We start from the raw sequence: 25,722 nt of genomic DNA on the forward strand, positions 1-25,722 counted from the left end.
AACATGTAATGCAGTACCTTTTAGAACTTTGTAACTTAAAAATATGTCTGTAATGTAGTAAGTTAAGGAAGTGTTTCTATAAAGATTTTCAGAAATATGCCCTGCCTGGTCAAGCTAAGACACCTTTAGACAGTGTTAATTATGGCTGGATTATTAACTCAGTGGCAAGAAAATGAACAGGATTTTGTCATAACTGGTTTCTGTAATTTATAAATGCAATGATTTGAAGTGAAATGTTTTTAAGGCAATCCGACATAATCCACAAAAAAGTACAGATGGTGTTACTTCTGGAAAATCATTTAGTCAGTTACAGGGAAAGTACAAAAGACTAGCAAGATGGAAAGAGCCATTTTTCATGGTAAAGATGACCATCCACATGATTGTAATTAAAGAAATTGCGATCTTTAATGTTTTATCCATTATATTAAGACGTATAATGGCGATATGAAAGTGTACTGCAAGATGAATTACTGATATTTGATGTTTAATCGTGCGATGCAGTCACTATTCGTCCCTTCGCCTTAAACTTATTCAAGGTGACGTGATGGACTTTGATTTCCCCCTCGATTTACGCCTTTCTGCGTTTAAAATAGAGGAGAATTTTTCTGCGATGATCCCACTGTTCTCTTGCCATCCCTCCCACTTTCAATTCTGATTGGTCAAACCTAGAACACATTCCCTCTCTCTATTGGCTAACTCTCCTGTCTGCGCCGTGACGTCGTCCCAGAAGCTGCATGACAGGTCCGTACGTGGTTTCCTATAGGTTCAAACAGACAGTGTGGGTTTACAACGAGGAAAGCGAAGACACAATTACAATGAATTTGTGAATATAATCAAGCTTATTTTGTGGAGATATGAGACTCGCTGTATACGCGTTTTACGGCTTTGCTCTTGGGCTTTTGCTCGTGGGTTTGCGGGAATTATTGTTTAGTTTCGAGGAGAATCGATGCAGCATGACATACATGTTCGAGTACCCAGAATACCGAGTGAGTATCACTGCAAACATAGTCTTTATCACTGTTGTTTTCTTGATATGTTTGGTTTGCATTTAGCAAAATGCACCATTTCTTGTAAATAGGGCAACATTACTGGCTAAGGTTAGTGTGCACAATTCACTGACAGGCCATGCATCATTTCCTCCTGTCATCAGGGATGGGCAGTATTTCAGATGTATTTAAAATATGTATTTGAAACACAAAATACTATTTTGTATTTTAAAGCCTTTGGAAAATGTTTATGAAATTTGTATTTAAATACATTTAAGATGAGTATTTTTGTATTTTCAAAATACATAAAATACTTTTTGCCAGTCAACCTCTTTATCAGAGTACTGGTTTCGTACATCAACTTAACTAGTTCAGTTCACGCCCCTCCCCCCCCAACCCCAGCATTCATGTTTGTGAGCTGGAATGAGGATGTCACTTCTACTTGATCAAGTTCTACTTGTTCATCAATTCTACTTGTTGATTAAAGTTAAAATAGTGCATTATTCAGATTTGCCTTCCGTTAACATGAAAAGAGCACAGACAAGTGGGAAAATAACGTATTAGCCAATCAGTCTTGATCGGTTGTTGATTTTTATCAACTAGCTTGTCAAATGTGTTTAAAGCATTACTGCATGTTAGGACTGGGTAATATGACACTACATATCATAGCGATGATATAAAGTGTGAATCGATGGAACTTTTTCTAAATCGTTTACATAGATGGGCCTATTTGTGTGGTAAACAAATTTATCCGTGCAGCTTTGAGTGGGCAGGAATTATTGGAACGTTGGCGTTGAAAAACAAGCATGATTGATACACCAAAAAAATCTTCAGCTTTTAGTTTTATTGTTCATAAAAAATAATAATTAAAAGAAAGGGGTAGATAGTGTCAAATGAATCTAAATTAATTCAAATTTTTAATTTTAGATAAACTTTCTAATTTTAATAAACTTATAGAAACAAATAAACTTTACATTAAATAAATATACAATTACTTAAAAAGCATTGGACTACCTGCAAAAAAAAAAAGCCTCTAAAGAGTTTGAAATTCAGTTTATGATATTGATATAGTTACAGATATTGAGAATTGTGAAACCATGTTATATATTCTTACTGTAAAGTAAAATTAAGATTTTGGTCATATAGCCCATCCATATTCTTTGCTAGATAGCAGAAAAGGTTCCCACAGTTTTACATACAGTATGAATTTTTATAAAGTGTTCACCACAAGTAATAGACTACATTGTAACCTCAACCTGGTCAGAAGAACTTAGTATATAAATGGCTGCTAAGTTTGTAATTGCCAGAAAGAAAAAAAGAAAGAAAGCCAGAGAGGGCAGAGATGAGGTTAGGAATTAAAAGTCAGTAGGCTTATGTAGTTTTTTCATTCACTGTGACCTATACCTGCACTGGATGGCTAATTTCATATATATTTTGTGTATTTACAAAATACTGTATTTGTATTTAAATATTTTTTTTTCACACAGTACTTTGTATTTAAATACATTTTCCCACACAGTATTTTGTAGGGGTGACCCCGAATAGTCGAAGATTCGATGCTTCGATAGGAGGAGCCTGATTCGACTACCAATCTCACGGTCGAATCTTCGCAGATGTGTTATTAAACGAGGATTATGTCATTTTGGCTATATGAGTGTGCTCAATGTCTGATTTCACAGAGAGCTACTGGTTTTCTGTCAATACGTTAATATACAGCCTATTATGATAATGCTGTCAATAAAAATGTGCAAAGAAAGAAGCTTTTAATAAATATTTTTTAACGTGCGTGCAGCGTGAATAAATCCAAACACCCCGTGGGCCGTGACAGATTTAAGTTTCACTTTCGATCCGTGACCGACAGAGGAGCGTCTTGTCGGCAGGGATTTAAATCTTTAAAAATGTCTGGGATAAGAAAATCTAAAGATGCACACCATCAGAAAGGATATTCTCCAAGGCTGGATTTAGCATCAGGAAAACCATGATCGCACTTCTGCCGGCCAACGTTAACAGGTTGGTTTTCCTCGGGACGTTCTAAAACGCTTAATGTGAAAAAAGCTTTTAAAACGCTTAAATGGCACTTTTACGTGCTTAATGTGCTTTACGTGCTTAGGCTACACACCTTTCACACGTGAGTTTAATATCAGACCTGCAAACTTGTCGCTTTTCGGCGATAATCGCCGTTTTTTTGGTCAATTGGGTCATTCACGTGAATCGCGTAGAACCGGAGAGTTTTTTTTTAGGGGGGGGGGGGGGGGGGGGGGTAGGCTGCCCTTCATCTGCATACAGGCAGGCTAGAATTGCGAAACATTATTGGATACTTCTTATAATTGACATTTCTCTGGGCCAATCGGAATCTTAGTACTTTTTCTCTTGGCCAATCGGAATCTTAGCACTTGCGTCAGAATCGATGAGACACCTGGCTACTACCACGCGAGTCTGATGGAAACTCATAACGTGAAGGAATCTTATGTGAAATTCGAGGTAAATCAAACTTTTTTTTTTTGGAGCAAAAACAACAGCTAGTTGTTTGCTTGATTCAATTAACGTTAGCTACCGCTTTGTTATGCTGCGCTCGTGACAGGGCGCTGAAAGAACGAGCATAGAGAGAGCCGGTCGCGCGCGCGCACTCTCACTGTATTCAAACTGCCTTGCTCTCCCTCCATCGCGCATATTAATCAAAATCTATTGAGAATTGACACTATAGTAAAAGATCAAAAGACCAAAGTTTCACGTGGAGCATTTTCAGAGATTATTTTTCCTGAATTACCGCTAGGTGTGAATTGTAGCCTACTAAAATTGCCCTATCCTCTCTGAAAAGCGTTCCGCACATTCGGCTGACATAAACCACATTTTGAATAAACAAAAAACCTATCCAGTGATTAAATGTTTTCTGTGTAGACACAAATCTTGTGCGATGTCCTTTAGTCCTTATCTGCTAGGATAATCACACAACGCGTGCCGTGTGTGTCAGCTAATGGCACGTCCGATTCGCGAACTAATGACTCATTTGAACCGATTCACTTTCATGAATGGTTAAAATAACTGATCTGTCCAACATCTCTCTTCAAAAGAGATCTGAATCGGTGTATAACAAATCGATAACACCAAACTAGTTAATATTAACTATTCATAAACTGCACTTCTTAATCTTTATAAATAAATAGCATTTATTAATCTTTGGTAATGTTAATTTCACTATTTACTAGTAGCCTTATTACAATTAAAAGTTCTATTTGTTAACATTAGTTAGCCTAATGCACTGTGATGTTATATGAACAAACAACGAACAGCTGTATTTTTATTAACAAAGAATAATAAATACAGTAACAAATGTATTGCTCATCATGGTTCATTTATATTTTACTGCCTTTTTTCTCCTTTGACAATCCTATGATAATTTTATACAGTATAGTGTTCATCCAGAACAACATGTAACTGTGTAACCACACCCTAGCAACCGTTTAAAGCTACCTAGCAACCATATTGCTTACATATAGAAGCCATATTGCAGCTCCACAACATCGTTAAGACATTGTTGTTGGCTCGTATGCAATCATGTACAACATTGTAGCAACTATCCTAGCAACTGCTCAGCTTTGCTGCTCAGTTGCTAGGATAGTTGCTACAATGTTGTACAAGCACCCAACACACCCCCCCCCCCCCCCCGGCAACACTGTCACCTTTTTTACTCTGAGGAGTTTGCAGGTCTGTAATATATTCTAACTGACCCCCCAGCGTGAGTTTTTCAAGGCGACCGTTATTTAGAACCTGTCACTTTAATGTTTCCATGGTGACGCGTCATTTCTTGTCACGTGACAGCGCAATCACAACACAGAGCTGAATGAGTGATGATCTGCTTTTGTCTTTTTTCCTTTTCTATTCAAAATATTCACGAATGTATTAGCTACAGCATGAAACACTGATATTCCGATTGTCAAATATGTGCAAGTGGATGTGTTTTGTTGTTTAAACGTCTTTATAACGATCGCGTTGAGCTGTATGCGCGATGGGCGGCGCCATGTTAGTTTGTTTCACAGTTCAGAGAATCGGATCTGTTGTTTCTCACGAAATACATGAAAGTAAGTGGCCGGTGAACTGGGAGAATAGGGTCAAATGTAAAGCTACTTACACAATATGTATCTGATATAAATATAAAACGTTTCGTCTTATTATAATGGAAATGATTATTGTTGCCGTTTCCATAGACATCAGTGTCTATTTTACTAATTCAAAATCACTGTTTTGCTAGTACTTATGTGTATTTAAATGTCTGAAACCTAAAATAAACATTATGTGGTTTAAAATACTCAATAGTTGTGATATATGACAGCACTGAGTGCGTCCGTCTCTGGCTCAGCGCCAGCCAACGCGCGAAAGCAAGTTTGAATTTAGCAGTTGATCACGTGATGCACTGACCGTTCTAATCACACCGGTGTGATCGTACGCTCCAGGGACCAGCCAAGACTGATCACACCGGTGTGATCGTACGCGTCAAAGGGTTAAGAAACCATTCTATGTGCAGATAAGCAGATGAACCCAGAATATGAACGCAACGCGTTTCTCCTAAGTCACGTAAAGGTTTTCTATGGGAGGAAAATGCTTAACGTAGCCTATAATAAAACGCGTTGGGTTCATATTCTGGGCTCATCTGCTTTTCTGTAGGCTATATAGTAGGCGCTTTATTAATAAGGTGTGTACAGAATTTGATCTTTTAATATAGGCTAACAGTTTTAGGACAAAGCCGTAAGCATTTTTCACGTTTAGCGTTTTAGAATGTATTTTATCCGCGCACACAATTTGAAAAGACTCAAACGGACACAGGCCGAGTGAAAGACTGGATTTTGTTTTCTCGATCGATCAGGTATGGGTACAAGTGATTTCAAAACATTTCAGCCGGTTCTAATTTGATTTTTGGATACTGTGAACACGTTTAGCTAAAAAGACTGCCGCTCCAGTTTAGCGTTTATTGTTGTTTCTGCAGTTAAAAAGACAAAGTTGACAATCCTGGCCATACTTTCGTTATTTTAATAATTTCTTTATTTTTATTTTATTAATTGATCACTCAGGGTGATCTAACTTGTGACTTGTGTTTTGAATATTTGTTCCCCTGCACTTTAGGCATTTTGCACACATTTGTTCTGCTTCTTGTGACTTGATTCTGACATATTTCGTTTTGTATTTTTATTTATTATAAATTTAGGCCTATATTGTGTTCTTAATTGTTGATTATTTTTCAGTGCATCGATGTTGCGCTATAGGCCTACTTAGAGCATGCTCGTACAGGCAATTCAGCCGATTTAATTTGATTTGCATGTGAAATGCAAATCCTGTCTGCAGTGTGGTTTTTCTGCAGTTATTTATGTTATTTCTTAGTTTTATTGATCCAAAATGTTTTTATACATTTTCTTCTATATCTTTGTGTGATGTTCTGTACATCGCGGCTTTAAAATGTTAAAGCCCCGCCCCCTCCCCAACACCACACACATGATTCGACTATTAGTCGACTATAGGCAGGACTTGACGATTCTGATTCGACTATGAAAATCCTTAGTCGAGGACACCCCTAGTATTTTGTATTTTTATTTTAAATACATTTCCATGTATTTATGCCCATCTCTGCCTGTCATTCTACCTGTTGTTTTGGCAATAATAAACAAACCTAATCAGCTACATCAGTCATTACACAATGACTACGTTTACATGCAGGCGAATTTCGGGTTATGGTCGGGTTAAGGTCACTATTCGGGTTTCTGAAACATTAGGGATAACCCGTTTACATGCGTGAGCAGAGAGAGTTACTCCTGTATACATGGAATTGCAATATCCCGATGTAAACGCGACGCGCGGTTAGCGTCTGGACGTACGGACAACCTTAAGACGCATTATGCGTCATTTCCGATTCTTCTTCCTGTATCCAAAGACAACAACAACAGCAGCACGCGGATAATGAATAGTTCGGGGCAGATAGCGATCGCCTTTGTTTGCGCTTTGGTGCTGGTAACGTTACTGACCTCGCTCCAAAAGTATGCTGTGCTGCGTCTCGCCATGTTTACTTCCGGTATACTGCACGCGGGGTTTTGTATGCGCCGAGAAGTTTCTCTACTCAAAAGACCAAGATTCCTTGCGAATAGAACATGCGCAGAACACACATCACTATGGGGATATGCCGATGCGCGTTTACATGACCAAAAATTCGGGTTAGAAAAGGGGTACCCCAGGTATAATATCCCGGTTTTTAAAATCCGGGATATGAGCATATTCGGGTTTTTGCCGGTGTTTACATGGCCGTTCGCGACCGGGTTATTGCTAATATCCCGGTTTTGAACGGGTTATTGGCTGCATGTAAACGTAGTAAATGTTTATGGGCAAAACCGTGGTATAAGGGGTCACACTTGTGATCCTCATTCAAACCTGCATCAAAACCTGTACATTCATTTAAAGTTGCATTTGTGTCAGAAATCCTGTTCCACAACTCGATTTGTCTGTGGTCTAGCATTATTGTCCTCTGCGCGTGAATATTTACAGTCACACCTGTCATTTTGTGTGCGTGCGTTTGCAGCGCCTGCCGCTTCCGAGGCGTGTCGCGCGCCAGTACCCATCATATGGCCTGTATCTGTATGGAGAGGGCGCATATGCTCAGGAGACCAGAGGACTCAAGCTCACTGGCGCACCTGTGCTCTTCCTGCCTGGGAATGCGGGCAGCTACAAGCAAGGTGAGATGGAACTGTTTTTTCTTCAATATTTCAATCAGCACATCTTACGGTACTGATCCACTTGTCCGTGCGGCACTTCAGTCGCGTCGCACTCCACTTTATTCCTATGGGTGACGTCACGCGACTTTAACGCGCCCGCAAAGCATCCCGGGAAGGCGGCGCTTCATTTGGAAAAATGCTGCGAGTCAAAAAGCTGGCCGATGCCCAGCTTTATGCAAATGAATCCGCCAAACGCGACGCGTCTATCCAATAGAAGTAGTCTCTCGAGGGGCCTTTGTTCTAGACTGGCCGCTGGGTCAAAACCACGCCCATAGCGGTAAACTTGAGGAACGCCCATCAACTTACAAATGTGGAGAGGCGTGCGACACCACGCTTCAGTCGTGTCGCAAAAGTGGATCAGTACCGTTATACATACACACATAGGTGATATAAATAGCTTGGCCTTGTTTAATTTGCCTGGGTTTTGACAGCTGGGTGACAGAAAACCTGTTTGTTTGCTCAATCAATCTTGATCCTCCTACTGACTTTAGCCGCTTTCCGACCGGAGGGACTTTTGCAGTTCCTAGAACCTAACGTTCCTATAACCCTTTTTTTTCGCGTGTTCCAACCGGACTAAGTTGGGGATTTTTTAGTTCCTCAGACCGTAGTTCCTATAACTCTTTCAGTACCTAGTCTAGAGCGAGGACTTTTTTAGTTCCCTTTCCCTAGGTCTACGTTGATTGGTTCAACTTATAAGTCACGCCCACTGTCAACACATTTTCTTCACTGTCTGTTGCAAGTTGCAATTCGCCTTTGTAGGCTATGCTAAGTTAACTCATAACTTAAGACAAACATAACGCATTCAACCAGCTAATTGCTAATGCTTGCTAAACTTACCCGTCGTTTTGTTTGCCTCCTGCGCTCTGCTCTTCTATCTTCTTCCATCATATTACTTAAGATCATATTACGCTGGAGCCTTCGTCTTCTGTGTTTCTCTGTACAGAACTCAAGATCTTTAAACGCCGCCGTTCGTACTCGTTATTAAGGTCCCGGCAAGGCAGAACAGGAACATTCCGATAGCCTCCTCAATGCTGGTTTGTTGTTGTTGTATGTGGCGCCGCCGCCGCCGTGCTTGCGTCACTCCCTTACCCCTCCTACCAGTTCCTATGGCCACTTGGCCAGTGCGAACGCAAACAGCAAAACCGAGTTTGGGGGAGAGTAGTTCTTAGAACTGTTTAGAAGTGGACAGTTCCTATAACTAAGTTCCTGTAACTACTTGGTCGGAAAGCGGCTTATGTCCCGAATTCCCAATGCAAATGAAACTTTCAGATTATAAATAGCAAATGGAGGAAGTGAGATGTAAGAGCTCATTGCAAAACAAAGATGTTGTTGTACTCTCTCTTGCAGCTCGTTCTCTGGGTTCAGTGGCGTTGAGGAAGGCTGAGAACCTGGAGAGAGGGATCCATATGAATGTGTTCACAATTGACTTCAACGAGGAGCTGGTGGCCCTGTACGGGGGCAGTTTGCGTAGACAGACTCAGTTTCTACATGAAAGCATCAAAGCCATCTTGCGCCTTTATAAGGTCAGAGGTCAAGGGGTCCTTTTTACTGTATATCTTTTTGACCCTTTACATCCACTTTCCTTCCTTAATTTTCTTACTTTCCTTTCTTTTTATTTCCTTCACCCTTTCCTTTCTATCATTTTCTGTCTCTTTGTTGAAATTACAGATCACAAATTACAGTATTCTACACTTTTGTTAGTATGCACTGTGGTTTAAGAGTAATAACAGTAATGATCAAATTTATGGACCAGTATCTTTCCAGTATCAGTTTTGGGTTGACCACACACAAAATATATATGCTTATAAAAGATTACTTGTAGTGTTAGCCATTTTTTTTGTGTGCAATTTTCAGTCTGGAGGTGACAGTGCTTGTTGCCGGAAGTTAGAGTGAGTCTGCAGATTTTGGGAAGTTGGAGTTGAAAGATTTCACAGAAAATAACGTACTGTATGATGGGCACAGATTCCGATTTTTAGCTTCAGACTATGATTCCATCCAGGTGGAAGATTTAAAAAATGTTTGATATTTTGAGCCGATTTTAGAACACATTGTTTTCATTTGCCATGCATCTCCTTGCAACCAGATGTATGTTTCTGTGTGAATTTGTTGTTGTGTTGTGAACAATGTGAAAGTCTGGTATGACTATGATCCTCATTTGTTTAGTGTATGATGCCCAGTTTTTCCCTCTGCAAGTCAGCAAGTGTATGATGCCAGACTTTAAAAGTCATGTAGTGTATTCCAGCCTTTATTGATTTAGTAATTAAAGCTCACTGCTATTAGTAGATTATCCACATCCAAACCAATGGTCTTTTTACTACATTGTCATGGCTGCAGGACCGTCCAGACCCCCCCACAGGTGTGGTTCTGGTGGGTCACTCCATGGGTGGAGTGGTGGCTAGAGCCTTGTTCACCCTGGCACGCTTCAATCCACGGCTGGTCAGCCTCATCATCACCCAGGCCTCCCCCCACCAGGCACCTGTCCTGTCTGTTGACCCTTATATACTGGGTAGGAGAAAAAAAACATAGTTGAAATCAAAATTATTTATAAGATGATTATACTGCAAGACATTTAGCTGCTGAGAACAAAATGTTATGAAAACATTTAAAGAAAGGGATTATAGAAGGTTTATTAATACACATTTGAGTGATTCTTAGAGAAAAATTACAAGAGTCACATTTTGTGCAGAATCTTTTATTCTTTATAACCTCCAATAAACGCTGCCTGTAAGTGCTTAGACGCTTCTGTCACCTCTTTACTGCAATCTTGGCCCATTCCTCATTTGAAAAGCTTCCAGATCACTGATAATCTTTGGTTTTCACCATACCACTGCTTTCTTTAAATTCCACCAAATACTTTCAATGAGATGTAAATCTGAAGACTGTACAGGCCACTATAGAACATTCTACGACTGATCCCTGAACCAAGCTTCAGTAGATTTGGATGAATGTTGGATGATGTTTTTTCCTCCTTTTATCAGGTCATCTTGAAATCCTTTGGCTGTAAATTGAGGGGTTTTCTCAGTTGCTCTGATCAAACATTTTATTCCCCTTATTGTACTTTTTCTTCAACACCCTCAAAGGTGTTAATTGGCTTAATTGTGTTTTACACAATTACACAAACAGCAGTGATGAATAGGGGTTGAATAATTATGACATAGCTGTATTGCAAAAAAACCTAGAAGTCAAAAGCATTAGGTACATTTTTAGTTTTATAAAAGATATTCTTTTGAAATTTATATTTATCCTAGAATCCTAAAAAAAAATATTTATTATGGTATCCACAAAAATATTAATCTGTTTTCAACATTGATAATAATAATAATAATAATAAAAGTTTTTTTTAAGCACGAAATCACCATATTATAATGATTCCTGAAGGATCATGTGACTGAAGACGAGTAATGATGCTGAAAATTCAGCTTTGCATTACAGGAATAAATTACATTTCAAAATATATTAAAATAGAAAACAATTATTTTTAATTGTAATAATATTTGACAATATTATTGCAATTTTGATCAAATACATGTACCCTTGTTGAACACGAGACTCTTTCAAAAAGATTAAAAAAATCTTATCAACCCCAAATTTTTGAACGTATGGACTTGCATAATTGTACATTTACTTTCTCAAAAAAAAATGTTGACGCAAACATAGTTGGTTCACTAACATCTGAATTGTGTGTCTGTTGTAGAGTTTTACTCCACAGTCAGGAATCGCTGGGCCACAAATGCTGAAGACCTTCGAAATATAACCGTTCTCTCTGTGGGTGGTGGTTACCTTGACTTCCAAGTGCGCTCTGGCTTGACGGCGCTGTCCTGTCCCATTGATGACCTCAATAAGATGTCAGTTGTGGTAGGTCTACAAGTGATTTTCTTTGAGATCTTTCTTTAAAAATTATCATTAGTTAAATATTTCAACCTGAATAATTAAAGTACAACCTGCTTTTTTTTATGTCCTTACATGTGTGTTTTGTAAATTGGTTTTAGGTGACTGCAGTTCCTCGAACATGGGTTTCCACGGATCATATTTCCATTGTTTGGTATGTTTTTGTATGCTAACATTGAGCTTAAAAACTGATGCCTAATTATTTAGCTTTTAACCTACTTAGCTTCTTAACAGCTAGTGAATTTCATTCTTTGTAATTTCAAATGCTTCATACAAGGTGCAAGGAGCTGGTTCTGGCCACAGTTCGGGCGTTCTTCGACCTTATTGAACCTGAAACAGGGCAGGTGAGCACTGTGTGGAATTACAAATATAAGAAGCTGTTTAAGATCTTCTGATCTTACATCTTTACATAACATCACATGAAAAACAAAGGGGAAGTACATTGTATTTAGCATTTAAGATTTGACATCAGATGAATTATTCGGTTAAGCAAAGAATTTAGCAAGAGGTTCCTGCCAGTCCTGTTCTCTTTATTGTAAGTCTAATGAGTCCGATTTCTGAGACTCTCACCCTTTGTCACCCTGTCCTATTCTTTGAATAGTTATGTGGATTGGATTAGGACTGGTGACACTCTAGTCTAAAATCTGGGGTGGATTCCTATACCTGGATTCTTCATTTGCATGCTTTGTTTAAGGTCGTCAGCCAGGTCCTTTGTCTCAATTTCTAAGCACTGCCTCCTAAAATCTATACAAATTACAATGTACACTGCCTTAGTCTTGAAGAATGCAGCTACCAACAGCTCTTTCTCAATAAAGAATCCTGCTGAAGATATAACCGAGTCTCCTGGTCTTCACGTCTGAGTTTCCTACACTGTCCTAAATTAATACCGTGTTAATGTTCGTGTTCAAGTTGTTTTTATTGACTCATGCTTCTCTTTAGTTTACAGAGAGTCCTGAGAAGCGAATGTCAGTGTTGAATTATCACTTCTTTAGACACCCAGTGCTGCAGCCTGGAGAAGCACAGGAAGACCCTGTCACTTTCTCAGGTCTGTGTTTGTGTGAACATATATTTATAGTCTTATCAGTTTTCAACACAGCTGGAAGATAATATCTGAACCTCTGTTTTTTCGTCTTACTATTTTTATCCGAATCTATTCATCCATCCTTCCAGCTCCTCCTGAGGCATGGAAGGAGGTCAACACACTCCGTCTGTTCTACACTGCCCCCAAGGTGACAATATGTTTTATCATCTCTGGGAAACATTATGCCAGCAGCTTCTCTCTGAACATTGCACTGATGTAAACCATCCTCTTGGCAGGAAGCTCAAGTCAAGTACTTCCTGTTTGCTCTCTCCAGTCGAAGGAAAGCCTACAGTCATTTCCATTGCCGCAGTAATAATATGGTGAGGGAGTCCAACAGCGTCACACTCAGAACCCCTTTTTTCCTTTAAATGTATCATTTTGATTTGAATGTCACCAAACATTACAGTGAAATTAAGTCTATTCCTTTGACATTTTTTTATGTGGTGTCAGCTGTCCCAGTCTTAAAGAAAATCTGCAGTATTATTGTGTATTTAAATGTAAATTCATGGACGAGTTCTACAATGTTTTTTTTTTTAAATGGTAGAATTTAGTTTTTGAGTATAAATTAAGAAAAGAAACTCGCTTGTTAATTTTGCAAAGCATTTGGATTCTCACTGTTCACACTTGTAAAATAAAAAAAAAGTATTGTGATAAGCAAAAAAGTACATATTTTGCAGGAAAATACAGTTTTTCCTTCATGCAGGCTGTGGTCCAAGTATCCGTCATGACTTATGCTCATTGTGAATGTTCTCAAGCATGTTTTGAAGAGCTCTGTTTATCTCTGCATGTTTAACAGGAAATGACCAGCTGGCTGTACGGCTGCACACAGATGAGCGGCTCCATGTGGTGAGTAAAGTGAACCACATGAATTCAAATCCTCTTTTAATTGGAAATGACCAGGGCCCATACAGAATCTGTGCCAGTAATTTCTGCAGTATTCAAATGCATGTCTTTCACAAAGTTGGCACATTTTCATGAGTCTGGTGCATCTCGCACACATCCTGATCCATATCCGTACCAGCACTCTGGACTATTGTTGATAATGTGTACTATAGTATGTTATATTATTTGCTTTATAAATTGTTTCTTTCTCTGTTTTTCCTCATTTTTTAGTGTTCAGGCAATAGATCTGTCATCTGAGACAGAGCTCCTTCCAGCCTATAAGGTCAGTCTAGTTTTTCTTACACATGCAAAAACACAACTTATAATACTACATTTAAATTAAATTTGATCTATAAACAGTCTGTTCTTTTATAGGCGGTGACAGTGAAAATCAGTGAACTCTTGTCGGTCTCTCATCTCATCATTGATGCCTCTAACCCCAGCGGAGGACAGGTTAACTTACAGTCCACATCATCATGTTCATTATGAAAACTTCCATTACATGACAGACCACATTAGTATATCTTTCTTTTTAAAACATGCATTGGATGATTCATGTCAAAACAATTTGCATGGTGATCTATTTAAAGATCCATTCTAAATGCTTGATTGTCTGATTGTAGTTTTTAGTGGAGTGTGAGCTGCAGAGAGAGCAGAGCCTGACTGTCTCAGTGCAAGTGCCTCATACGCTGTCCTTTGGTGAGCCAAAATCACATACATGTATTTGTTGACATGTTACTTAAGGCATTTAGCAGATACTATCATCCAGAGCAATGTTTTAGTATTTTGTGTTCCCTTTTTTCTGTAATGACAGCTGCATGAACTTTTATTTTTATGCACATTTAAAGTTCCCCTGTTATGCCATTTTTAAGGTTCCTAATTTTGTTTTGGGGGTCTCCTAAAAACATGCATCGAAGGTAAAAAACTTTTTTTTTTAAACCGAGAAACGAGACGCCCATTACCATATCTGAATTTCAGCTCTGGAGGCTTAAGGGGGTCGCACACCGGACGAGAAGCGCAGCGCCGCGCCACGTCTAGGACAACTCCAGATATCGCACACCGGACGCGCACATTCTAATCGCGCAAGCACAATTTTGAATCAACTCCTGGTAGAAGAGCTGCACGATGTGTGTTTTATCTTGATTAATTATTTATTTTTTTATGTTCATTGAATAATAGCTGATGTTTGAACGTTAATCAAGTAAAAGTGTCTATCACGTTGAGTCTGTTATTTTGTTGTAACGTTATCCGTTGTCTAGGCAACTATGTCACATAATACAATAGTATTTATTTAGCTAGCGTTTAGCTAACCCGAGTGAAAACAGCACGGGGTGAAGCCATGTACATTAACGACGATTTGAGACAAATAAATGTAAATTTAATATAAAACTATGCAAATGGCGCTCTGTGGCGCGGCAGGGTTTTGAACAAGGTCCTGAGCCGTAGCTGGGCGCCGCGGACAGACGCCGAATGGCGCCGCCGGTGTGTGTACACTCATAGAGAATAATGTGTTCGAATTTTAAAGACCTGGCGCTGCGCGACGCGGTGCTGCGCTTCTCGTCCGGTGTGCGACCCCCTTTATACAGCACTTGTAAACACAGTGATACGAACAGTAACAAGAGCTTCAGTTTTACCATATCAATTTGAGCTTGAGTCCTCATCCTTTGGAAGTGCGTACAAAGTGGATTTGACATGTCGACAACACGAACCAAACTCTTTCGGGCCTCCACTATAACTACAGTATTTAATGGTGGGTCAAAGTAGAAGTTGTTCGCTGGCAGCCAATGAAGACCATAGGCTGACATTATGTAAATTTGTTACAGACCTATGTTAGCCTGACTTCGTCATACTCATTTTCTAGTCAGAATGTGAGTCTGATACTGCTCCATAGGGCTTTGATTATGAGGCGTGTCTTAACCGAACCAGAAAAAAAAAAATTGCACTCAATTGGATAGACCTTTGGCCCGACGATTTCTGAACCGATCATAATTACTCCTCAATGGATCGAGTCCAGACCGAACTTCCCGTCCAAAAAATGTTGTGGGCGGGGTTCGGGCTGGCATCCAGGCTAGACCTACCGGTATGTAGGTTTGTGCAGGAATTACTGCAGGAAGGAATTACTGACGACTCGTTTCAGGCAGTTCTGAATCGGTTCTTTATTTTGGGAAACAATAACTCATTTATCGTGCACTTTAATCTTTGAAACATTGCAGACATTTTACATATACAAACAGCTATATTGAACACTACATGAAAGGTAATTTCCAAAAAAGCATAATAGGGGCATTTTAACTTTTAAAATTGGCAGAAAAAATAAGAATGTAATAGTCGAATAAAATACAGTGTCAAATACCGTCATTCTTACTTACTTTTTAAAACCAAGTAAGTTGTGTTTAATGCATGCAAACGATTTAACCTGAATGTGATTGTTTGCAGGTCTGACCGTCAGTGACATCAGAATTAACTCCTCTGGGCTGCTCCATACAGTACTGCTACAAGACTTTCATCAGGTGATCGCTCACAACATTCCCTGTGTTCCTCCTTCCCTGTTAACCTCAGCTTCTCAATAGATTTAATCTCTCTGATCTTTCAAATATTCAGTTTTATACATAGTTAGTAGAAGCGTTTGTAATGGTAGGAATCCCATAATAATCTTTAGCATTATAAAGTCTTTTGAGGATAATGTTCCTATTATTAGTAGTAATTGGTAATCCATTAATCCTTTAATTAAAATAAGATGTATACCCCAAAGCATAAGACATGTGAACTCTAGTTTGTGTTCCTTCAGGTTTATCAGGCTTTCAGAATAACAGTCATGAGTCACTGCAAAACCACTAAAGGTAACCAGTTCGGCTTCTTTTGCCAGAAATTCAGCATGGTGTTTTAAAAGACTCACGTCTGATACTGTACGTGTTGTGTTATACAGACAGACTGCCCAGTGTGTACAGAGTGAGGGTACCTTGGTTTCAAGAAGACTCCTTTGCTATGGCAAGGTAGAATAATCAGCCAGCTTTCTTCATCTCACCGCAGCTCTCTTTTTGCATCAGAGTAGAAATGATTGTGTCTTCTAAAATTCTTTTAATGTTTTCAATCCAAGTATTCCTTCGGTATCTGAGATCTACAGCATGCTTCACACCAGCCGCCCAGACAACACCTCCAGTGCCCTCCTGCAGCTCCACACTGCCCCCAACTGCCAATACAAGGTATTTCATCCACATCCCTTGTTTTCTCACAGGTAAACCTACTGGTAAGACGACTAACATTGTCTTGTTTTTCTACAGGTGTCTATTCGGACTTCGTTTCCCAAAGTGCTTGGACAGGTGTGCTTACATTGTGGTATTTCATCCACCAATTTTAACTTTGAACCCAGAGTCTCGTATTCAAAAGAAATCGTTGTTCTTTAGATTCTACGTTTCTGTGGTCCAGTTCTGCCTGTCTACTCAGCTGTAGTGCTTCTTCTGATGATCAGTGCTCAGCTGAGCTCCATCAAAAGATTGGGGCATCCTGTTGGAATGCAAGAAGCCATGAGTAAATCATTACAGGTACACAAACTGGAACTGCCTGTCCTCCTGCTGCTGCTGCTGCTCAGGTGAGTCTTGACACAGTGTCTATCTGCTGTATTTGAATGTGGATTCTATTTTTCTGCAAAACATAGGAGCCAGGTCAGGCAGTGCTCCCATTTTAATCTTTTCGAGGGGTTTTCTGCTATAGGCAGAGCTGGTTTCAGGATGTCTGGTCCTCTCTGGGTTTTCCTGGGGTGGATACTCTTCCTCTAAACTCTGTGGAAAGCGTATCCCAGGATCCAAAAGCCTCTATGCAGGAATGGCCTCGTCTGGTATCCCCACTGCTCTGTGTGCTTGGTGCAGCCATTGCATTCTGGGGTAGCACAGTCCTCCGAGTATTTGTCTACTTCCTGTCCTTTTTTCTTGCTCCACTGCACAGGTGAAAATCATGTTAATAATTGCTTTGTAATAGGTGCTCTAAATAAATAGATGTTTTGCATGAATTAAGTTTTATGTATTGATCTAAATCCACAAACAAAAATAATTTATCTAAATGTTAAAATGTTTCATATTTATACACTACTTTTTAAAGTTTTTTTTAAAGAAATGAATACTTGTATCCTTCATAGATACATTAAATTGATCAAAAGTTTGAGTAAAGCCATTTATAATGTTACAAAGATTTCTGTTTCAAACAAATGCTCTTACAAAGAATAACTTTCCACCAATATTTTAAGCAGAACAACTATTTTCAACAATGATAATGTTAAGAAATGTATAATAATGTAAATAAATAAATGTATTATAAATGTACTATTTTATATTGTAAAATAATATTATTATTTTACTGTATTTTTAATCAACCAAATGCAGCCTTGCTGGGCAAAAGAGACTCTCAAAAAACCTTACTGACACCCTTCAAATGCACATGCAAGAAGGTGTTTTTTTTTTTCTTCGTTTTTTTTATAAGCATGGCTGTATCTTGAGGTGTCTATAAATCTTACGTGTTCGTTAATAATTTTATATTGACATATATTGCGGTTTCAGCGTTGTTTGTAGGACATAAAATAAACTGCCTTCCTTATATATACACTATACACTATACACTATGCACTATGTATTTTGATCTAAAATCTTGATGCTGAATTAAAAAATAGCAAAAGCATTATGCAGTTAATAGCTGAAATTGTTCACTTTCTGCCATAGAAACTAGTTGCCAGCTTCTGGTCTTTTCAGAAATGTTTCCACAAATCATGTGTGTGACACTGTGTTTGTTTGCAGACCTTCAGTGTCCCGGGACTGCGGCACGCTTCGTCTTCGTACTCAGATTCTCCTGATGGTCTCTCTGACTGTGCTTGGAGGCGTCACCTGTGGAGCGCTGGCTCTTATGGTCTCCACTCTTCTCCACCTCTACAGAGTGAGTGATCTGTCCTCTCTTCCTTAAGGCCTTTTCATACTATAAAGTAGGTTAGGGTTGGTAAAAGAAATCATTATTCTAATGGTTTTTACCTCAAGTTGGATGCTTGACTTAAGAAATTATTCCTGCTGATGCCTGTAAAATGTATTAATCTCTAATCTCTCTTAATTAACAATTTTCTTCATAATGAGTTTAGTCTCCTGTGATTTGTCTGTCTTTGTCCAGGTGCTTAAATTACAGATGACAGAGAGATCACTGAGCCACATGTTGAACCTGGTATAAATACTTTATTTTACATAAGTTATCTGTCTTTCTTTTTTTTTTTTTTTTTTACTCTAGTTGGCTCACAGTACCTGTAATTTCTAAATTTTTGTTCTCGTTAAACCAGGCGCCCCAGAAAGTTTCACAAAACACAGAAAATGGTTTTCATGGCAGTGACTCTAACAGCAAGAGTAAAGAATGTAACGGCAGCCCTTTACTGTCAGAATCAGTGCTACAAGACGTCAGAGATGATCTGCAGCTCCACTTTTGTTTGTCCACAATGCTTACTCTTACCATGATGTTCAGCGCCCCTTCCCTTATCCACTGGAAGAACAATCTCAGGTAACAGAGCAATTTAAGGTGCAAGTTGATTAGAAATTTCAGAATTTCTCATACAAGTCCTGAAGGAGTTTTTAATTGAAACATGTGTTTGTGTCTTGTTCAGATATTGGGTTCATTTGGATCCTGACCCCTGTTGGCCTCACATTGTGCCCCTGCTCATCAGCTCTGTACTGCTCATCAACTGTAACACAAATACACTCCTCCGCAGGTTTGTGTGCATTTCTCACAGAATTAGTCATGTAATTTTACATAATTGAAAATAGTAATGTTCATTACTGACACATTCTTTAGGAAACTTAAAATGGCCATATCAAAGAGCATTTAAAATCATCTCAATATTTATGATGTTGCTTAAAGGCACAATATGTAAGATTTTTGGATTAAAATATCCAAAAACCAATAGAACAATGTTATATACTTTGTTGACTTCTATACTTGCAGTATCCCAAATGTTTCCAACAATGGTTAAAATAGCACATTTCTCAGGATTTAAACCGCGTGACAGCCCTTGTCATTGCGTCGCCTGTCAACGACGTCATTTCTGCGTTACCCTCGTTTTCCGGTTTTACTTCTGTAGAAACCATGGAAACAACAAAGCTGCTTTTATATATTATGTTTTATTAGACAGGTGAGCAACCTGTTTGGATACCTGTATCGACTGCAAACTAATAATTGTTATATAGCTCTGTTGCGATTCCAAAGGATCACCACAAATAAGGAGAGAACGAATACATTTACATTGCTGAAAACTGCACTTTATTACACATTATTCTTTGAATTAAGGCGAAGTTCGGCCATTTACAGCTATCAGTATCGACGCTAAACATCAGGAACCGCCATGCTGAATCAGAGCAGAAGCCACGAAGAAAACAGTGACAGACGCAAAGGCATAGAGTAAAACATTTACTCTCAAGACAAAAGGTGCACGGGACAATGCATCCGCCAAAACATTGTCAGTTCCCTTTATATGGCGGTTTCTTGAAAAGAAACATACCGGATGTTCAACTCCCGCTTTGTACATGGTGGAGGATACTTATTGATTGCTTCAATTTTTGCATTCACTGGACGAAAAACGCCATGACCAACGACCTCTATCAAAGGCAATCTACCCCGTGATAAACCCTGATCCACGGACAAAGCAACCGGCGATACCCGTTCCTCCCGCACATAAGATTTAAGCAAATTCACATGACATAACTGAGTTTTAGTCCTTCTCTCTGGCGTACTGATGACATAATTTTCATCAGATTCCCGACGTATAATGACGTATGGACCTGCAAATCCAGCTTTAAACGGAGATGAAACAACAGGTAACAAAGCCAACACCTGATCGCCAACACAAAAAGAACGATGTTCCGTCCTACGATCATACAAACGTTTCATTTTTAATTGTGCTTGATCCAAGTTCACTTTTACCACTTTTGGATTTTGATTAGGCTTTTCTGCCACCTGACATGTATGACACGTTCGTATATATTTAGACACATCGCGTGGGCACATCACGGGCACATCACTCCGGGCACATCACTCCAAACCCACCCCCCAGCCAGTTTGTTCCCCAGAATCACTGAAATTCCTGCAACTGGCAGAGCTGGTCTCACCCCCAATTCGACTTCACCTTGAATTAAGTTAGAATACAAAACAACCTTATGTAAAGGTACAGACATCTTAGTCAGACCTAATACACAAATCAACAGTGAATCACCAGTAAAAGTTTCCCTTGAGAAAGGCAATACAGATCCCAAAATAAACGAAGCAGAAGAGACGGTGTCTTGCAAAATTTTCACCGGAATTTTCTCACCTTTTTGCAGAAGAGATACAAAACCATCCAAAACAAACGGTGAAAAATCTGAATTTGAACGACCTATTTTGTTAATACCTTCAACATCTGACGTAAAGCAAGAGGGAACCAAGTCACCAGTCATGGGTACTACAGCAGCCAACGCCAAAGGCTTGGACACACTACAGTATTTTTGATCTTTTGCTTTAAGTACAGGGCAATCATTTTTCCAGTGACCATGACCGAGACAATAGTTACAAATTAAAATCAAATCGGGTTTACCAACCAATCTCGTATTCACATAACGTGAAGATGTAGACATATTTGAAGTCTGATTCGACGGTGACAACTTTTCCCCAGTGCATTCATTTTCCAAGTGGCCAACATCAAAACAGGATCTATGTATCAACTCATATTCATCTGCTAAAACCGCTGCTTCAGCCGCTGTAGACACCTTACGCTCTGCAATATAAACAGCCGTTTGACTTGGCAGCGTGTTCTTAAACTGCTCCAAAACAAGCAAATCAACAAGCTCCTCATACGACTCCACCGCAGATGCATTACACCAACGTGTAAAACACAATCCTAATTCACGTGCCATGTCTACGTGTGTTTGAACAGAACGTTTCCTCAACCCACGAAATTTTTGGCGATATGCCTCTGGAACCATTTCATATGCTTTAAGAACCACTCTTTTAACCTTTTCATAGTTCTGACTATCAGACCAGCTCAAAGCAGAATAAGCTCTCTGCGCCTTACCCATCAGAACACATTGTAACATCAAGGTGCGTTCTGTTTCAGGCCATTTTTGTTTGTCTGCAACCCGTTCAAATAACACAAAAGTATCCACATCTTCCTCATCAAATAAAGGCATCAACCGCAAATTTGCTGCCACATTAAAATTAGACGATAGCGGACCACTCTCTACCACTTCATGTAGATCACCTTCACGCCACATCTTTACCTTACCTTCTTTCATAAGGTCAAGACGCTGTTGTTCCATGTCTAATTTTCTTTTTTCTAAAACCTGCTGTGCAAACACAGTCTCCTGTTCTAGTTTTCTTTTCTCAATTTCCATCTGAAACTCTGTTCCATTTGGAGAAGAGCTAATTCTTTTTGTTGCTCAAACGACGGTGTTACAGACGAAGACATAGTTCCCGGTGAATCTACCAACTCCGCTACAGACGACATAATTCCTTAATTTACGAGTGCAATTTTTAAAACCGTTTGAATACTCTCTTTTAATTTTTTATCATTTGTGGAAAGACTAACATCATAATGCGCTGCAACTTCAATCAACTGATCTTTTGTTAATAAATTTAACCCCTGCTCAGACGGACTTTCAATAAAACCAATTATTTCGATAGATGTCATATTTATTGATTACTTCAATCAATAATTCCATACAAAATAGCTCTTGAACACTTACTTCTACAACTGAAAAACCACAAAAATATGCCCTGGAGATCCAACTTCACACCCTCCCTAAAAAAAAAAGCTAAGTAGACCCTAATCTTCAAGCATACAGTGGTGGGTTTTTATGCACCTGATACCGCAAGTCGAGCAGAACAACCAATTAAATCGTCGATTCCCTCCAACCTCGGCGTGCTCCCGAGACTATATGCTCTAACCACTGATCTGCCCAAAAATAACAAAAATAAATAAATAATTGACATGTACCCCGAAAGGAAATGCCGCTAAATCCTAACATTGAAGTCAGTCCCAAGGCCTCCCACTAAATCTAATACAGCTGTGGACAGAAAATAATGTTTCCAAAAATAAATGCACTCGTCTCTCCTACCAATTTTAACAGAAATAACTTCACCAATCCGCTAACCAAGCCAAAATATAACAAAGTACACACAAATTCGAAATATCAAATAATGTCGCCAAACCAATCCCAATCAATACAAATCCATAAACAATCAACAACGCAAACTGTTATCTAGGGTAGGCTACTTACCAACTTTAACGGAGAGAGAAAGGAAATAAACAAAACACAAAAAAAAAACGAACTATAAATATTTCGGACGAGCCCCCATTTGTTGCGATTCCAAAGGATCACCACAAATAAGGAGAGAACGAATACATTTACATTGCTGAAAACTGCACTTTATTACACATTATTCTTTGAATTAAGCCGAAGTTCGGCCATTTACAGCTATCAGTATCGACGCTAAACATCAGGAACCGCCATGCCGAATCAGAGCAGAAGCCACCACGCCAACAAGCACCCGACAGCTTTTGTAGGGAACGAAGAACCTGCGCACCGGTGCTCCCAATCACGCCGCAATCAGCCAGTCACCTGCAGACGATACAGACGCAACACACATACAAGTAAAGGCCGACAGGGACGTCACAAGCTCATATAGCACAACACTTTTGTTTGTATCTCTTGTTTTCTTGAATTACTACGAGTAACATGGTTCTACCATGCCTCGCATAGCAGAATCAGAAAGAGCTTTATTTGCAGAAACAGTGATACTGCATTTTCTCCACCATACAATATATTTTAAAATGAATGCCATTTTTCATCACAAATCATCCAGCTTTTATTAATATGATTTTTTTATATCGATCTAACTTACTGCAATGTGCAACAAGTGTCTCAAACCAGCCACCGAGTGAACACACAGAGTTACATTATAACATAACTTTCAGCACACTCGCACTTATTTTTAGTAGGATAGTTTTGACCAAGTAAAACATTACTACATTACCCCACAATTTTAATTTGTCAGATAAAGTGACCTGTATGAGTAGCAATTCAGCTGTTCAGGGAATGGGGCGGACATTAAACATAACTTTAATCGTAAAATAAACAAGCAACAAAATGAAAGGGGCATGAACGGCCGACTGCGGCATACAAGCATAATAAAAACAGCAACGTAAAATGTCCCTGGCTCTCTTCCCCACCCTGCGTCATACCACAGTAACATTAATAAAACTTTAATACTTTAGCTCAGTCATGAACATGATTTCTGAGTCCCATCAGATTGCGTTCCATCGGCTGTGGAGGTGCAGGCGACAACTCCCATGATTCCACACTCATTCGCAGCTTCATCACCTTTGTTATTGTTTTGAATAAGCAACCTCTAGCAGTAAACTTAATTACTGTGCCTTTAAGTATAATTCAAAATCATCACAAATATGTAGTGAATACATACGTGCAAAAGTCTTAGACGCGTTAGTATTAAAAAAAATGGTTTTAAGCCAGTTATTTATATATTTTGCTGTAGTGTCAGTAGAAAATATCAGTTTACATTTCCAAACATTACTTGTATTATTTATTGTAATAATCCAGTGAGATTTTTGTATGCACAAGGAGTCTGACAACAGGCAGTAGGTCAGTTTCTTCAAGCGTTTTGGAGTCATTGCCGCAGTTCTTCTGGATTTAGTCTGTGTGTCTCAGTTTTTTCTGTTTCGACTCGATGATGCTGAGATCAGATCTCTGTGTGAAGCATACCAGCTGTTGTCAGACTCCTTGTGCTTACAAAAATCTCACTGGATTATTACAATAAATGGCAAAAGGAATGTTTGGAAATGTAAACTGATATTTCCTACTGACAAACTACAGCAAACGATATAAATAACTGGCTTAAAACCATTTTTTGGTAAAATACTAACGTGTCTAAGACTTTTGCACAGTACTGTATATAGACAGTATATTTTATATACAGTATATACAAACATAGACATATGCGCACACTATTTTTGAAAAACGTCTATGCTCACTAAGGCTGCATTTATTTGATCAAAAACACAGTAAAACAGTATTGTAAAATAGTAGTGACTATTCTTGTGGTGGCAAAGCTGAAGTGTCACATGATCCTTCATAAATCATTCTAATATGCTGATTTGGTTCTCAAAAAATATTTTGTTATTATTATCAATGTTGAAAACATTTTCGCTGCTTAATATTTTTGTAGAACAAGCCATGAGACATTTGTCAGAATATTTTCATGAAATGTCCAAAAGAACAGCATTTATTTGAAATCAAATGCCTTTACTGTATCTTTTGATCAATTTAATGTATCCTTTCTGAATAAAAGTATTAATTTATTTCTTACAAAAAAAAGTTAAAACAAGGCCGTGTGTCTGTTTTTACACTTGTATTACAGCAAACTGATGCTTAATCTGATGCTCCATCTACTGCTGCCGCTGTGTGTGGGAATGCTTGCTTTTTGTCCGCTGCACATTTACAGAGTCACTTACTTCCTGTCCGCAGCACTTACCCTCTTGGTCTGTTCTTGTTTCTTTTGACCTCCCAACAAACTTTAAATGTGAGTATACATTGAGATTAGAACAAGACTTGAGTTTTGTATAAATTTAGACCAGATCAGACCGAAACAGCCTTATAACCCTGTGTGTATTCAGTGGGATCACATGGACTTGTGACATCAGTGGACCAGCACATCCAGAGTTATGTGATTTGTTATCATTTTTAGTTTCTTGACAGGGTATTACATTTGTTAATGATGGTATGTCTGTATTCATGAGCAATACCTCTTGTCCATAAGGCTAGTTTTCCAGACACATTTTAAGCCTAGGCCTGAACCAGTTGCGGATTTAGGCATAGGCGACATGGGCAACTGCCCAGGGCGGCATTTTGCCGGGGGGCAGCAAGGGGCGCCCTTGCAAAACAAAAATGTGCGATCTGGTTTTTACCGCTCGTTATCACATCAATGATATCATGCCACTAACCTCGATTCGATTAACAAGAATTTTTAACTATAGCCACTAGATGGCTGCAGATGATTACCTCAATGGGTTTTCATTTCGATTTATGTTTAGACATTATAAAATCATTATAACTATTTTTTGTTGTTG

General features: G+C 38.8%; 1 protein-coding gene across 2 annotated transcripts; it reads left to right on the forward strand.

Annotated features, from left to right (window-relative positions):
* The first annotated feature begins 742 nt into the window (after positions 1-742).
* Positions 743-25,470, forward strand: pgap1 (post-GPI attachment to proteins inositol deacylase 1). 2 transcript variants are annotated; one of them, XM_056251999.1, is made up of 27 exons: positions 743-986; positions 7,546-7,699; positions 9,086-9,261; positions 10,073-10,244; positions 11,433-11,593; positions 11,728-11,780; positions 11,904-11,970; positions 12,566-12,671; positions 12,797-12,855; positions 12,944-13,027; positions 13,504-13,553; positions 13,821-13,872; positions 13,965-14,042; positions 14,213-14,288; positions 16,026-16,099; positions 16,378-16,429; positions 16,516-16,582; positions 16,687-16,792; positions 16,871-16,909; positions 16,994-17,178; positions 17,301-17,531; positions 18,374-18,509; positions 18,735-18,785; positions 18,898-19,112; positions 19,216-19,320; positions 25,014-25,175; positions 25,270-25,470. In XM_056251999.1, exons 1-26 carry the CDS (start codon positions 855-857, stop codon positions 25,153-25,155), a joined length of 2,823 nt encoding a protein of 940 aa, XP_056107974.1. In that variant the 5' UTR covers positions 743-854; the 3' UTR covers positions 25,156-25,175; positions 25,270-25,470. The 2 variants fall into 2 exon arrangements, with proteins under 2 accessions (XP_056107974.1, XP_056107973.1); XM_056251998.1 differs by having other exon boundaries at positions 745-986; positions 25,014-25,470.
* Positions 25,471-25,722: the final 252 nt, after the last annotated feature.

This window comes from Rhinichthys klamathensis, unplaced genomic scaffold (assembly GCF_029890125.1).
Source record: "Rhinichthys klamathensis goyatoka isolate OS25496 unplaced genomic scaffold, OSU_Roscu_1.1 h1tg000090l_1, whole genome shotgun sequence".
Classification (NCBI taxonomy): domain Eukaryota; kingdom Metazoa; phylum Chordata; class Actinopteri; order Cypriniformes; family Leuciscidae; genus Rhinichthys; species Rhinichthys klamathensis.